The sequence below is a fragment of the Temnothorax nylanderi genome, unplaced genomic scaffold, assembly GCF_030848795.1.
Source record: "Temnothorax nylanderi isolate EJ_2023f unplaced genomic scaffold, tnyl_v1.0 TNYL_tig0112_pilon, whole genome shotgun sequence".
In the NCBI taxonomy this organism is placed as follows: domain Eukaryota; kingdom Metazoa; phylum Arthropoda; class Insecta; order Hymenoptera; family Formicidae; genus Temnothorax; species Temnothorax nylanderi.
The window spans coordinates 146,297-160,238 of NW_027249174.1; the positions used below are offsets into that span (position 1 = coordinate 146,297).

General features: G+C 37.3%; 3 protein-coding genes across 6 annotated transcripts in view; 2 read left to right on the top strand and 1 right to left on the bottom strand.

Moving 5' to 3' along the window:
- Nucleotides 1–1,725: 1,725 nt before the first annotated feature.
- On the bottom strand, nucleotides 1,726–4,177 carry LOC139776115 (uncharacterized). The gene is made up of 2 exons (XM_071712596.1): nucleotides 3,738–4,177; nucleotides 1,726–3,655 (listed from the first exon to the last, which is right to left on the bottom strand). The coding sequence occupies exons 1-2, from the start codon at nucleotides 3,793–3,795 to the stop codon at nucleotides 1,908–1,910; spliced, it is 1,806 nt and encodes a 601-aa protein (XP_071568697.1). The 5' UTR covers nucleotides 3,796–4,177; the 3' UTR covers nucleotides 1,726–1,907.
- Nucleotides 4,178–4,455: 278 nt separating this feature from the next.
- LOC139776116 (poly(A)-specific ribonuclease PARN) lies at nucleotides 4,456–11,847 on the top strand. 2 transcript variants are annotated; one of them, XM_071712597.1, is made up of 12 exons: nucleotides 4,456–4,755; nucleotides 4,989–5,202; nucleotides 5,294–5,572; nucleotides 5,706–5,988; nucleotides 6,219–6,340; nucleotides 7,327–7,553; nucleotides 7,813–7,882; nucleotides 8,013–8,068; nucleotides 8,299–8,385; nucleotides 8,523–8,715; nucleotides 11,379–11,464; nucleotides 11,533–11,847. In XM_071712597.1, exons 1-12 carry the CDS (start codon nucleotides 4,737–4,739, stop codon nucleotides 11,616–11,618), a joined length of 1,722 nt encoding a protein of 573 aa, XP_071568698.1. In that variant the 5' UTR covers nucleotides 4,456–4,736; the 3' UTR covers nucleotides 11,619–11,847. The 2 variants fall into 2 exon arrangements, with proteins under 2 accessions (XP_071568698.1, XP_071568699.1); XM_071712598.1 differs by having other exon boundaries at nucleotides 4,997–5,202.
- An 87-nt stretch (nucleotides 11,848–11,934) lies between these two features.
- The window catches only part of LOC139776117 (protein cortex), a 51,643-nt gene continuing 49,635 nt past the window's right edge, over nucleotides 11,935–13,942 (top strand). For 2 of the 3 annotated variants that reach the window (XM_071712600.1, XM_071712601.1), the window contains exon 1: nucleotides 12,375–13,029. In XM_071712600.1, coding sequence (XP_071568701.1) covers nucleotides 12,898–13,029 — 132 coding nt within the window. In that variant the 5' untranslated portion in view covers nucleotides 12,375–12,897. Of the gene's footprint in view, nucleotides 12,344–12,374; nucleotides 13,030–13,942 lie in introns of those variants that run through there. The other variant, XM_071712602.1, reaches the window with a different exon arrangement.

The following is a 13,942-nucleotide window of genomic DNA, read 5'->3' on the forward strand; positions in this document are numbered from 1 at the left end:
AACATATCTTACATCCTTATAGATATATCAAAGGTGTATATAGAGATCGGGGAGGATTATATTACAAAAAACTCTTCCATGAATTTTTAAAATATAAATTGGAAGTCCTCTCTCTCATATGTAAAACACGTTGCACATATTATATATTTTAAAATCTGTTATCTGACAGGTCCACTTTAAATTTTAATAAAAACGACAAGTCTACAGAAAACCGTAACGCCGCATATAAATGTCTGGATCTATGTGAATTATTAAAATTAAAAGCATGACAAGACAAACGGTACACATAATAGGAACCCTATATATCTCTCGCGAGAGTAACGGGAAGAGAGAAAAAAGTATACAAGTATAAAAGAAAAATTTAATACGCACAGGATCCTCATAAAATGTTGAATGCAGTAATTGCGAGTCTCGTAATATAAAAGAATGTTTGAGCTGAGTGCTTCATATTGCCGACAAAATGGCACGTGTATCTAATAATGGTTTTCTCGTATATGGTATTATATACTTACTTCTATAATACACAATCCCGTTTGATCTTATATCTATTGTATATAACGCGATAAAAAATTATAATTAATTTCGTAAAAAATTCTAAAGTTAAATTGATCTATATCGCAATTTCAAGATATCTCAAATTATAAATATAGAAAAATATAATTCGTTACTACGTGTAACATTATGCAAGCTGAAGAGGAAAGTTTAAATAAGAAAAATTTACAATTTATCAGAGAAAGTGCCATTTGCGGTCCGGACTGGATTTCCTAATAAAGAAAAATTTAATATTTTATTCTAAAAAAAATTACAGAAAATAAATGAAAGCTTAAAACAATTAAATGTTTTATCTATTTTTGTTTCGATAGAATATTTCGCAGTGTTCGAATCGCAAAATAAATTTTTAGATCTAACTAATAAGTTATAATTACAAACTCTTTGCTGCAATTTGGCAATGTTAGACCGAAGTGTAATTACTGCGTGTCGCGAAATTATTTCTTAAAAAACAAAAAACGTCTTCAGGAATGTGTGCAGTTAGTTTTTGAAAGAACCTTGCCCATAATGAGCCATTGACGCACAACATTGAATCATATGCCATTTTATAAGTAGGTATTGTTGTGTATACATACATCATTAGAAAAATATAAGTTTAGGTTCTGGGGGTGAGGCGAAAGAAGTCATGACGATTTAATTATCTTAATACCTATTTATTATTACCTTCACCGTCAGAACTGTCAGAAAATGATATTAAAATATCTTCAATATCTTCAATATGCTCTGATGGCAGCTTGATTCTTGCGTTCGAATTTTTTTCCTTTTGGCCGAAAAGTGCAAACCGGCCGCAAGCCTGACTCAAGTCGAATAAACCAATAAGTTTATTCGTTACCGCCGTCATCACGGCCCTGGCACAAGAAAGTCTGAACGATATTATAAAATATTTTATTTTATATTTAGTGATATTATAATATTTAAATTAAATAGTGTAAAGTTTTTAGTTAATATGGTAATATGCGAAATTCACACCCCCCAGAAAGTCTTTTCCCACGTTTTTAAGACTTGGAACTATGGTATTATTATTTCTAACATATACCTCCTCTACAAATGCATATAGAAGTCAAGTGTTCATGGCTCAAAACCCTTTAATAAAATGGGCAAGGTTCTTTTTACGTATACAAGTCTGTATACATATATAATTTAAATGTCGGATTATAAAGTCAGATTATACTTACGTATTTATAATTATAAATATATTTGCAAATTGATAAAACGTTCTACAATATAACAATGATTACAATGAAGACAATGATAACGGTGATCACAGAGAGTTTTGTCGATATAACGATACAACATTATAATCAAGAAAGTCATCACTTTCTCGTAATAAGTATAACACGTATAAGGCATCTGTGATTTCACCTATTGATGTTATTTTTAATCTTCGTGAAGTACAATTTTCTTTTCGCCTCGAGTTTCGCTACGGCCTGCAATCTCTTTCTTTCGATTTCCTCCGCGGTACACCGTGCCGGCTGCGAACCAGTTTTCGTCATTTCCGGCGTATCGTTTTTCATATTACCGGTGGAATGATGCTTAACGAAGCGATCACCATCGCTTTTTACCGCGTACCTGTTAACATCGGACCCACGCGTTTGACCCGTATCATGCATTAATGAAAAAGCATTATTCTCGATCTTACGAACATTTGTAACAATCGGTTTTGTACTTACGAGGGTACGCGCGATACCCGTATGCGGTATTGGGCCTCTAGACGAGTGCTTTAACGTAGGTCTCGTCGCGTAACACGAAGCGCCTGTACCTTTAGCATTCGTATTCGCGTCCCGACTAACGTACTGATCGGATAAACTCTTAGTTTTAAAGAACTTTCTATTCTCTAATAAGCTAACGTTAGATGTTTCAGGCTTCGCCATAGGATTAAGCGAATCAGCAGATTTCGTTTCCGACTTTAACGGCGCGTTAGTCAAACGTTTATAATTGGCCTGCAATTTCGTGCTGTCGTCTTTACGAGTTAAGGATCCATCGGATTTCGGTAGTAATTTTTCATCCTCAACGCAGGTCGCTAACCAATCGTCAAAAGAATCATCCTCCAAATCGAACAAGTCTGCGGTGTTACTTTTTGTCAGTTTCTTATTGTCGCACGGCTTCTGGACACGGGATATCGTATTATTGTTATTTGGGCACGGTTTGTATGGATCTTTACTTTTCTGCACTGTGGCACACGTACTAGAGCTCATATCTCGTCTTAATGACAATTTCGAGTATGTCTTTAATGTATTACTATCGCTTGCGCCTAAAACACTCCTGACCAATGGCTTCGTACAATTCTCACTGGAACCAGACTGTACAGATGTTTCACTGGGTACGTCATTCGTATGTAATTCTTCCTTTTTGACCTGCGTCACCTGCGAGTACACGGAACTTCCTTTGTCCATCAAATTGAATTTCTCCTCTATCTCCTGAGTGCACCTGATTATATCGTCGTCTACGGAGTCATCAAATAAATCGTCGTAACTTCCGTTCACTTGTTTTTTGCTGGCTTCGTTACGATCATGCGTCTCTCCAACGCTATTATGCCCGTTATTGTTGCCGCTTTCTCCGATGCTATTCTGTTTATCTTTAATTTCTGACGTGTTTTCCTCGTTACTTACATTCGTTAACGTCGGTGCTTCTTTCTCTTTGATACAATCGCTCTTGTCATTCTGCTTTATAACTCTCATCTTCTCGTTCAAAGCTTGCAGCTCAGCTGCAAATTGTCCAATGTTCTCCATGTTTTCCATCTTGATGGTCTTTCTCTTGAGCGGCTTGTACAGCAGAGGCGAGTTCGAATTTCTCTTCCTTTGCAGCAGCTTGGTTCCTTTAGGCGTTTCGCACTGAACGTTCTGTCGCTTGTTTCTGTTCTCCGGAGTCCTGCTCAGAGAACTTTGCCAATCCCACGCAACCTCGTTACCGCCTTCCTGCGTGCACAGAGGCAAGATCGGGCTCGGAGAGTAATCGAGATCCGGCGAGTTTTCGGCATCCGCGTTCGTGCTTGAGTTCTTTGCAATCGGCGTGCTGTGGCTGGAGCCTGACTGTTCGTGGCCTCGGGGAGAGCTGTCATTCTTCCTATTTGTCTTGCCATTTGTCGTCATTGTCACGGTTTCCACACCTACGCGGAATCACACATGCTCTTATTAATAACAAAAAAAAGCAGATAATTTACGTGATTAAACAAGATTAGCTGTAATTACCTTTTTTCTCGCTCAAATGTGATCTCTTGCCATTTTTATATTTTATACATCTCATCATCGGTTTTTCTGGCTCGTTTATAATTTTTTTAAATTCTTTACTCCAATATAGAGCTTCCAATATCGGACGGTTCTTCTCAATTCTCTATTCCAGTAGAGCTTCCAATATCGGTCGATCCTAACCTATACTGCGTACCGGCAAGACAGACCGCTGAATCTCTTTAAACGAGCTTCTTCTTTGAATCTTAATGAACGTCAGTTTGACAATACTCGAATCTACTCGAGCAAGCATCCAATTAGAATCGTCGCACTTTCCAAGGCAGAAATAAACATATACTGTTACGTAAACAATCACAAACGTCAAGCTTTGCTTCAGGCACAACGCGCCTCATCGTGTCGATTGTGTAGAATCAGTCGAATGGTGTCGAATCTCGAATCGCCATTCGCCATTTCCCAAAGTTCCCGGCATTCCCGGCAATCCCGGTTAGTAAATTACCAGGAGCGCCCCATACAAAATGCGGCAAAGCGGGGTGAGTGACCAATCACCGCTTATCTATTACTTCCGGAAAAGCAAGACGGTGATTGGTCACCGCATTGCCGCGTGCCGCGTCCTGTGTGCAGAGAAACCAGGGTATATATAAGAGAACTATATACCCTGAGAAAAACCATTACTGACCATTACTTCTAGGGACTCTAGCTCGATCCGAAATGACCCGAAATGATCCGAAATCACTGATTTAGGCCGGTATTCATAATCAGATCTTATTTCAAGACCGTCTTAAGTAATATCTTAAGATGCTAATACGGCTCTGTGATTGGTTAATGACATCTTAAGATTGTACTTAAGATGGTCTTAAATATAAGAACTGACTGTGAATACCGGCCTTAAAACGCGGGCACATCTGTTATCTGCTAGGCAGCTAGGCTTCCTTTCTCGATCCCACGATTCCCACGTCATTAGATCCGTTCGCGTTGGTCCGCGTGTACGGCGCGAGGAAAACAATGGAGGTGACGAGCTCGAGTGAGTACGGCTGATTAATTGGTTTATCGATAAATCGTCGACCAAAGTTAACCTCACCGATGAGAACATCGCGATGTTACTCAGGACAAGTACCGATGTGCTATATAACTCCAGGGAGGAGCTGAAGGCACCTATTATCTCTCACCCGAGGGAAACTCACAAAAAAAAAAAAAAAAAAAACATCGCGATGTTTCCTCATCGCTTTTTTTCGTAATTTAACGTGATCTCGGTAGATTTTCAGGACGTGCTGTGCGAGTTGGAGAACGTCTTAAAGGACGCTACTTTTCTCAGTATTGACGGCGAGTTTACCGGCCTTAATTCGGGTCCGGATGCAGGCCCCTTCGACACACCGGCTCAGTATTATGGCAAGCTACGAGCGGGATCGATGGACTTTCTGCTCGTACAGTTTGGTCTGTCCGTCTTCACGTACAACTCGCAAACGAACAAGTGAGATATTCGTTAATTCGTGAATCAACACTTTCGAAAATAGCGATGAGAATTTGCAGAAATGGGAGAAATAACGGCTTGTCCGTTCCAGATATTCTCAGCGCTCTTATAACTTCTACGTGTTTCCCAAACCGCTGAATCGCCAGGTACCGGACAGCAGGTTCATGTGCCAGGCGTCGTCTATAGCGTTCCTAGCAAATCAAGACTTCGACTTCAACAAGCTGTTCAAGCAAGGCATACCGTATCTCGGTGCCAACGAAGAGGAAAAGCTTGTCAAACGCCTGGAGGAAAAACAGAAACTCAAAGAGGAAAATAATCAAGATATAATTCCAATACCAGATAACGACAAGCCTCAAATAGAAGAGATATGGTAATCCTATGTTTTTGCTCACTTTTTTTTAACCTAATGAAATAAAGTTAAAAGAAAAATGTGATTTGTGAGGAAGATTATAAAAATTACTAATTGTATATTAGAGAGAAAATACATGGTGCATGAATTTCAGTTCTAGAATAGAGAATTTTCTTGCCTCAGATGCAAAAGAGTTGACGATAGACAGATGTAATGGTTTTATGAGGAGACTGGTATATCAAGAGGCGCGAGTCAGGTGGCCTAATAAAGTGAAAGTTGAAAGTAAAATAGAGAATACCTGGAACTGTCTTTTGGTCCAGAGAGTAGGTACCAAGGAGGAAGAGGAAGAAAGGGAAAATGAGAAACGTGAAAAGGAAAAATTGGAGATTAAACAGGCTGTAGGACTCAGCAACCTGCTGAAAAAGATTGTAGAGTCTGTAAGTACACAGATTGATTCTTAATTATATATAAAAACTTCGATGAGTGGATATAATGAATTAATGATGTAAATATCACCTTTTTAATAGTCTTGAAACTTTCTCTATAAGCAATATTTTTTCATATTTTTTTAAATAAGAAAAAGATGAGATATTGTTTTGCTTTGTATGTAACCCTTTTTGTTTACCCTTATTAATTGTTTAAATATATTTTAATCTTCTTATTTCAGGAAAAGATAATAGTAGGACATAATATGCTGTTAGATCTGTGTCATATTATACATCAATTTTTTACACCTTTGCCAAGTAACTATTCGGATTTCAAGACTTTGATTCATGGTTTGTTCCCTAGGTAAGGCGCAAACATTTATGTATGTATTAGTTTATTGTCTCGGAAACGGTTACAATCACTTCAAACTCTTACTCAAAACTCTTTAACTCTGTAATCAACCTCTTTAAATACAGAGAGGTTCTTGTGACAAGATACTCTCGATGGGTTGCCATCAACATCTGAGAGGTGGCGATTGTGGCGGTCAAACTGACGAATTTTTTATCGGAGTTGAACCCGGATCTTCGGCTCACTAAAGCAGTGAAGATTACTCTCCGCCACGATTGCTACACATATATGTATATGTATTTGCGTATATGTACAGAGTGGTTCTACACTCAGTGCCAAAACTGGCACAGCGACTTTAGTACATGAAAACAAGTCGAAAATATCTAATAAACATATGTCCGAATTTGAATGGAGTTATAGGGTATTGAAGTTACTTTCATAAAAAAACATTTGAAGTAAATGTTGTTTAATGTTCTTTATTCTGTTTAAAACTTTACAAAAGATGCTTAAAAAATTCCTCCGTCGACTTCAACACACTTTTTAGCACGAATTAATAAATTGTTTCAAACTTTTTGAAAACTATACGTTTGGAGTTTCGCGGATAACATCGGCAGTATTAAAGTGTCAGTTACCATAATTGTTCTGAATTGTGGAGGAATTTAAAGCTTTAAACAGAATAAAGAACATTGTAATAATGTTTACTTTAATTTATGTTTTCTTACGAAAGCAACTTCAGTACCTACTGTATAACTCCGAAACCGTTCGGATTCGGACATACATATTTTTATTAGACATTTTCGACTTATTTTTATATGCTAAAGTCGCTGTGCCAGTTTTGGCACTAACAATGAGTGCAGGGACACCCTGTATATATTAAATTAAGAATTTTAATTTTGAATATTACACACTTGCTACTTGCTATAGTATAATATAGTCTCTATATATAATATCTAGAAGTAAGAACTGTTGCAAAAATTTATCGTTTTTTTTTTTTATTTAAGTTTATTGGATACAAAAGTCATCTGTCAATCGCAGCAATTTAAAGAGCTTGTGTCGTCGTCGAATTTGAACTTATTATTAGACATTGTGAGCAAGCCTCCTTTTTCCATTCCCGATATCGAGCCTGTGGAGGGACGCAGTTATTCGATATCAACAGAAAAATCACACGAGGCAGGATATGACGCGTACATCACTGGATTATGCTTTATCGCATTGTCCAATTATCTTGGTTAGTAATAATATATCGGGTATAAATATCACAATGCCGGATAATACCTTTGTCAATGTTGTTATTCACTTTTGTAAGTAATTGATTATTTTAAATATGAGAAATACATTTTATAGATTAGGTGGTTTATGTTTCTCATTTATATTTATTTATATTTCATATATTAATCAATTACATACATCGATGGATAAACTGAATTAGTTCAATAATTAATTTTGTTTTATAACATTCGTCAATAAATACATGTTGTTTATTTCAGGCACATTGCAAAACTCCGAAAATGCTACGGTGTTACCGAATTCACCGTTGCTTAATTCTTTTCTCAACAAGTGAGTATGTTTTTGTCAGTAGTATCAAGTAATATCTTACATTTTTACCTATATAAAGCTTATAATTACTCTTATTTATTTAATTATATTTATTTTTCTCTTTATTTATAATTCTTTTTTCTTCATACAGACTTCCTATAGCAAGACTGAAAGATTTTCCATACGTAAACTTGGTAGGAAAAGATCGTAAGTATATTTATATAGTGTCACTAAAGAGTGGTATCGCAATATCACTGTATTAGTGTTATTTTAAAATTTTATTATTTTATTATATAATATTAATAAAATTATTTTATAAATGAAAGATAGAAAGAATTAGAGATACATCAACATCACCTTCGTTTAATATGTCTTTTTCTTTTCATATGTTTTTTTTTAGCAATGTAATATATCTTTCTTTTCATATATTTTTTTAGCAAATCCTAGCAGAGAGCACGTATTTCACATAACATTCCCCAAAGAATGGAAACACGCGGATATAAGTCAACTTTTTAGCCCATTTGGTGAGTATTAAATTATATATAGAGTAGTACAAAATGAATGATAACGTTCTTTTTTATTATATAAATGATACTAGAATTGACACAAAAGATATATGTGAAGAGATATAATAAATCCCTCTATCTCTTTTCGTTTACAGGAGGTGGATATGTTTCATGGTTATCTGATACATCCGCGTATATAGGCTTATATCGTCGCGATCAGGCTGGCGCTGTGATGGCGAACTTGTCCAAGGGAACTGTTTGCAAAATACAAAAATATGCCCAGCATCAAGCCACCTTGCAGGCCGATGTCTCTTCTGAGGACCGCAAACGAAAGTTGTCATCATCCGAGTAAGTTATATCATGCATGGATTCTGTTGTAACATTTTGCACAATCAATTCAACTTACAGGTCACTTCCGCAAATATTATAGCGAATTCAATTGGATGCACTCAGTGCGCACTGGTGCATATTAAAGCCGTTATATACAAATCAACGTAAAGTGCATGTTTAATATAAACAAGTTAAATCACGAAATCCTCAGTATTCTTTATTGTGCTATTTGGTAAAATATGTATTGGGCATTTGATCAGTCGAGATATTTGCATTTTACTTTAAAGATTAGAAGTTAAATCAGTGTTAAACAGCTTTAATATGCACCAGTGCGCACTGAGTGCATCCAATCGAATTCGCTATTTTAATTCAAATTAACTCTCGGATTCTTTTACTATAAATTAAAAAAAAAAACCTTTTCTAAACGTTTTCCTATGTTGTGTTCAGAGAATTTTACTGTGAATTTTAGATCCAAAATTGATGTTAAATGATTTTCTGTTTCTAAATTAACACTATTAACATTATTAACTACCAGAGATTAATCTATATTTATTTCTATCGAAGAAATCTTAGAAAAGAAGACAGAAAAAGAGAAAATAAATTATTAAAATTAATCATCTATTTTTAATAAAAGTCAGAGAAAATTTCAGAAATTAAGATGTTTTAAAAATGAGTAATAAATTATTAAAAAATTTCAAACGGATCATTTTGACCCCCTTGGTAATTCTAATGTTAACACAGCTAACTTTTCTTAGTGTTTAGAGAAAAGCAAGGTTTTATAAGAATCTTGTATAAATCTTTTACAGGGTAGGGATATATATATAGGTTTACATCACGTCGCAATCTTGGAAATCGTACGCGTTCGTGTTCCAAAAATGAATGGTCTCTATCGCAATTTATTTTCCGCCGCGAGCTATCACGTTCGTGCGAGATGTATTAAACGCAAGGATGAATAACGCGTTATAAGTCCGGTATGATTTCCAAGACGATAGAAAGACAGAGAGAGGGATAAGACCCTAGGCGGCCTCCTAGGATTTCCTGTACACGAGAGATTTGCATAGGGCTGTAGACCTTGTTCTGAATTAATGCACGCGACGCTTACTCTCCTCTACTAGGCCTATTTAGTCTTCTTGCTCTTCTTCTCCCTTTCCCCTTCTGCTTCCTCTCATCCTGCCTGCGCCTCCTTCTCTTCCTACCTCTTCCTTCTCTTCCTCTTGCCCCCCTGGTCCGGTTTGCAAAATATCATCGGCGTGTGAGTGACTGGTATCTATGGGAATTACATAGAATAACGTGTAGAAGCGTGAAATCATGTAAATCGTTTAATATTTTTGCTTCTTTTAATTTTTTGCTTTATTAAAAGCCACGATTACGTTATACTAATAATGTAAAGGATTCCAGTTAAATCCGCGCACATTTTTATTTTCTTAATATATCTCGGATTACTAAAATAACATCTAACGCGCGTTCGGTAATCGGATGACGGAAAGCAAAGAAATTATCAACTGCTAAAAATATGTCGTCCGTAATATTTTACGAGAAGAGGACTGAAGATTTTTCCTCTTTTTTTGCAAAAAAAAAACCGTGTTTCCTCGAATGGCAGCAAGTAGTCAATCGTGTGTTTAAAGCGGCGCGTCTATGAGAAAGTCTTTAACGAGGTACTGCCGGCCGCGGTAATCAATACACCGGGCACATGTTCCAGTCAACTGTCGTTAGCCGCGGTCTTCGTCCGCCGAGCACAGCCCATATATATGTATATATATATATATATATATATATCTCCTTTTCTCGTTTAACCGCTCTGCAGTCTCTCCACCGCATTGTAGTCACAACATTGCTCAGTCTCGCGGGCGACACGATATTAATGAATCGCCCACGTGCTCGCAATCACCGTGCTCGTAACTCTCCCCCGCTGCGCTGCGCCGCGCCGCGCGTGCACGCGTTTCCGTGCCGCGGAACGACTTGAACGTCGAATGACAAGAAACGTCGCGGTCACAACCGCGGGGGACAGACGGATGGTGTTTCTAGGAAGCGTAGAATGGTCATTGAGAGGACATGGAATTTACAATCGGTCGATTTAAACTCTAAGAGAAGCTGTTGGTCTGCCTAGGGATGATCGTTTCCGGATTCGGCTCGATGGTTGAAAAAGAACCCCTTTTGGGCACTATTATTCGGCACCAGTTGAGAGATAAGATACGCTTTTAAATCCACGATCGAGGGAAATTGCGACTGAACGGACGAGGAGCCGACGTTTTTAACGTCGACGTCGAGAGGCAGGCACCTCGGGCGCGCGAGCGCGGTGGATGCAATCGCGAAAGAGAGAGGGATCGACCGACCGGCCGGCCGCGACCGATCGCTCGCCCGCTCGCGGTTGTGCATTATTGGCATTATCATACATTACGCCCGAGGAATTTACTCGACGCGCGTGTCGGGGCCGCTCGCGGAACTGCGTTGCTGCGAGGCTCGCGACTTATGAATATGCAGCATCACGCGTGCACGTGCGTTGCGTTCTCGTTAAATAGAGCCGATATCGCGGGATATAAGGAAGCGGGAATGTAAATCGGTAGAATCTGCGTGAATGAGTTCCTCTTTACGCGCGACTTTCGGCGGAGAGATTACATTTGCCACGCTGACGGAAACTCTTTCTTATATACGCGTTACATGACGAGAATTGTTGTCCGCAGGAACGTGGACACGAAGGATGACGAGAAGTCGACGGCCAACGGCGTGAAGGCACCGGAGAACGACGACGAGTGGCAAGTTGCCACGGGTAAGTATTACACGCTCTTTTTTATTCCTGCCCTTTGCATTAACGGGCCCGATTTGTCTCGTATGCAGGTAAAAGGCGCAAGAAACGCAAGGAGCAAGCGGCAGCCGTCGTGGCCGACAAGAAGGCTTTCGAGGAAAACGACGCCTGGAATTAACCGCGGTGTGTTCCGGGGGAACATCACGTTGAGTAGCGAAGTGATATGCAGCGAATGCATATATGCACAAATACGTAACAGCGCCGAAACGCGTGCTGAATCAAAAATAAAAAAGAAAAAAAATACTTTGATTTCACTGACCTCCACTTCTAACCATTAGACGAATGTCAATGTCGAGATATTTATAAATATTTTTAAATCCTTAATAAATTCTTTATTTCTGATAACATCTAAGCGTACCTTTATCTATATTAATATAACGTCATAGCATGTCCCTAGATTCCGTATTACCGTTTGAAAATCCACTTGCTTTACATAATATGCTCAAGTTCGGCATTTCTCGGATTTCGATATTAAACTACGGTGTCCCTTCCGTCACGTTTCATTTATTTTATTCCATTATCACGATTCATAATTTATGCGAAACTCTATTTAAAAATTGCTTTTGACAAATATACTTAAGAAATATACGTGCATTAGTATTTTCTTTATTCGAGCATAACGCGTCACGGTTTTCTCGAGTATACAATCACAATTCCGACGATTGACCTTGATGTGAATCCCTCATACTTGGTAACTGTTAACCGCGACGACTGTAATCGACATGTTGATAGTTTTTCAATTAGCGATCCGTTTGGACTAGTCGGCATTTAACAATAGTTTCGGCTGGTAGGTATCAGTGGAAGGACGGTGTGGTGCGTATCATTTGGACAAATCTTGCAAAGGTACGTAATATTCTATTAAAAAAAACCTTGCAAAAGTAGAGTATTATATTAAAAAAACGAGTCGTTTTTTAATACGTAGAACTTTATTTCCGTGCAATTTTAAATCTGATTATATTTTATGTCTAAAACAATTGCTTCTTAATAACTAAATTTTTTTGTAAATAATAATAATCCAAAATGGAATTTTAGTGACATTACAATCTTGTAAATTAAATTAATAATTCTCTGTAAATTATTAATTTGCAAAATTGTTGAGCGCATCTAGTAGATAACTTAAAAAAAATGTTATTGTCGTTATAAGTTCTTAAAAGAACTTTTATGTTATTGGCGATTTCAGTTGACATCTCGAGCAGTATTCGACTTGAGTACGAGTTGTATTTACATCGTATATTGTATTATATAGTATATAAAATATAATTTGCACTTGAATATTTTGATCCGATACTTTTTCTACTTTTACTTAAATTTTAGCTGCGCTCGAGTTAAATTAAACAACGCTAGTATGAAATTATTAGCCGCATAAACTCAAGAATGTATTGCGTTACAGGAATCACATGAAAAAAATGAATAGGTTCCTGCTGGATTTGCAGAATCTTGATTGGCAGATTCAGGACAATGAAACCCCGTTGCGCGGTGATTATCCGAGATTCCGCAGAACCGAGCTGCTGACCGACGGCGCAAAATCGGTGAGTCCAATAGATCGTCCTCGTAAATCCATCCTCCGATTGTCGTTGCGATGCGTTGGACTCCTTTGGGATTTCCAAGGGCATTGCGTTCATTCCGTGTCGAGGCACATGCCGCATAGAAACCCCAAAGCTGCCTCAACAAACTCCGTCTCGAAAACTTCTGCCTTCATTAATAATTTAATTTTTTAATCGGGACATTCACAATCATCAGACATACCTAATCGGCAGCAAGTATCTTTTATACCATATCGAAATTACAAATATTGCTGTATAATTAATAATAAATAAATAAAGATATTACTATATAATTAATAATAAAATCTGAAAAGAAGAGACACTTAAAAAGTCAATGTATAATTAATTAGCCGAGTTTTCGACTGGTACAATGATGAATAATAATTAAATTTAACCCGATTAATCGTTGTAAAATAAATGGCTAAAACCATATTCGCTCAATCACGATTTACACTTTTAATATTGTTTTAATTTTAATAGTTTTTTCTTTAACAAATCTGCGGCAAGTTTCTCTGAAAAATCTCGGAGAAGGTTTAGTTTTTGCAAAAGGGGTGATACTTAGATTCGAAAAGGACAGTTAGGAAACGCAGGGATTGACGGATAATAATAGCTGCGTAAATTATTAATTACGATTAGATTTATTGCATAGGTCAATATATATTTTATCTGACTTTCCCGTGATCGCTGCAGGTGATCGACTACGTACGACACACACACATGCACATTTAAACGTATACAGGTGACAATTGAATTCAAAGTAATTCCTCAAAATAATGGGAACACTTAAGAATTGTAATTCTTAAGTGTTTCCCGATTCAAGCACATATCTCTTATATTCTATACTATATTCACACATCGTCAAACTTTATTTCATAGTTTCATATTATATGACCGGTAT

Excerpts from the sequence above, each read along its gene's own strand:
- LOC139776115 (XM_071712596.1), bottom strand. The coding sequence starts at position 3,795 with ATGATGAGATGTATAAAATATAAAAATGGCAAGAGATCACATTTGAGC. Across the intron at positions 3,656-3,737 it reads ACATTTGAGCGAGAAAAAAG|GTGTGGAAACCGTGACAATG; the intron begins GTAATTACAGCT and ends GATTCCGCGTAG.
- LOC139776116 (XM_071712597.1), top strand. Across the intron at positions 5,989-6,218 it reads TGAAAAAGATTGTAGAGTCT|GAAAAGATAATAGTAGGACA; the intron begins GTAAGTACACAG and ends TTCTTATTTCAG. Across the intron at positions 8,716-11,378 it reads CGAAAGTTGTCATCATCCGA|GAACGTGGACACGAAGGATG; the intron begins GTAAGTTATATC and ends TGTTGTCCGCAG.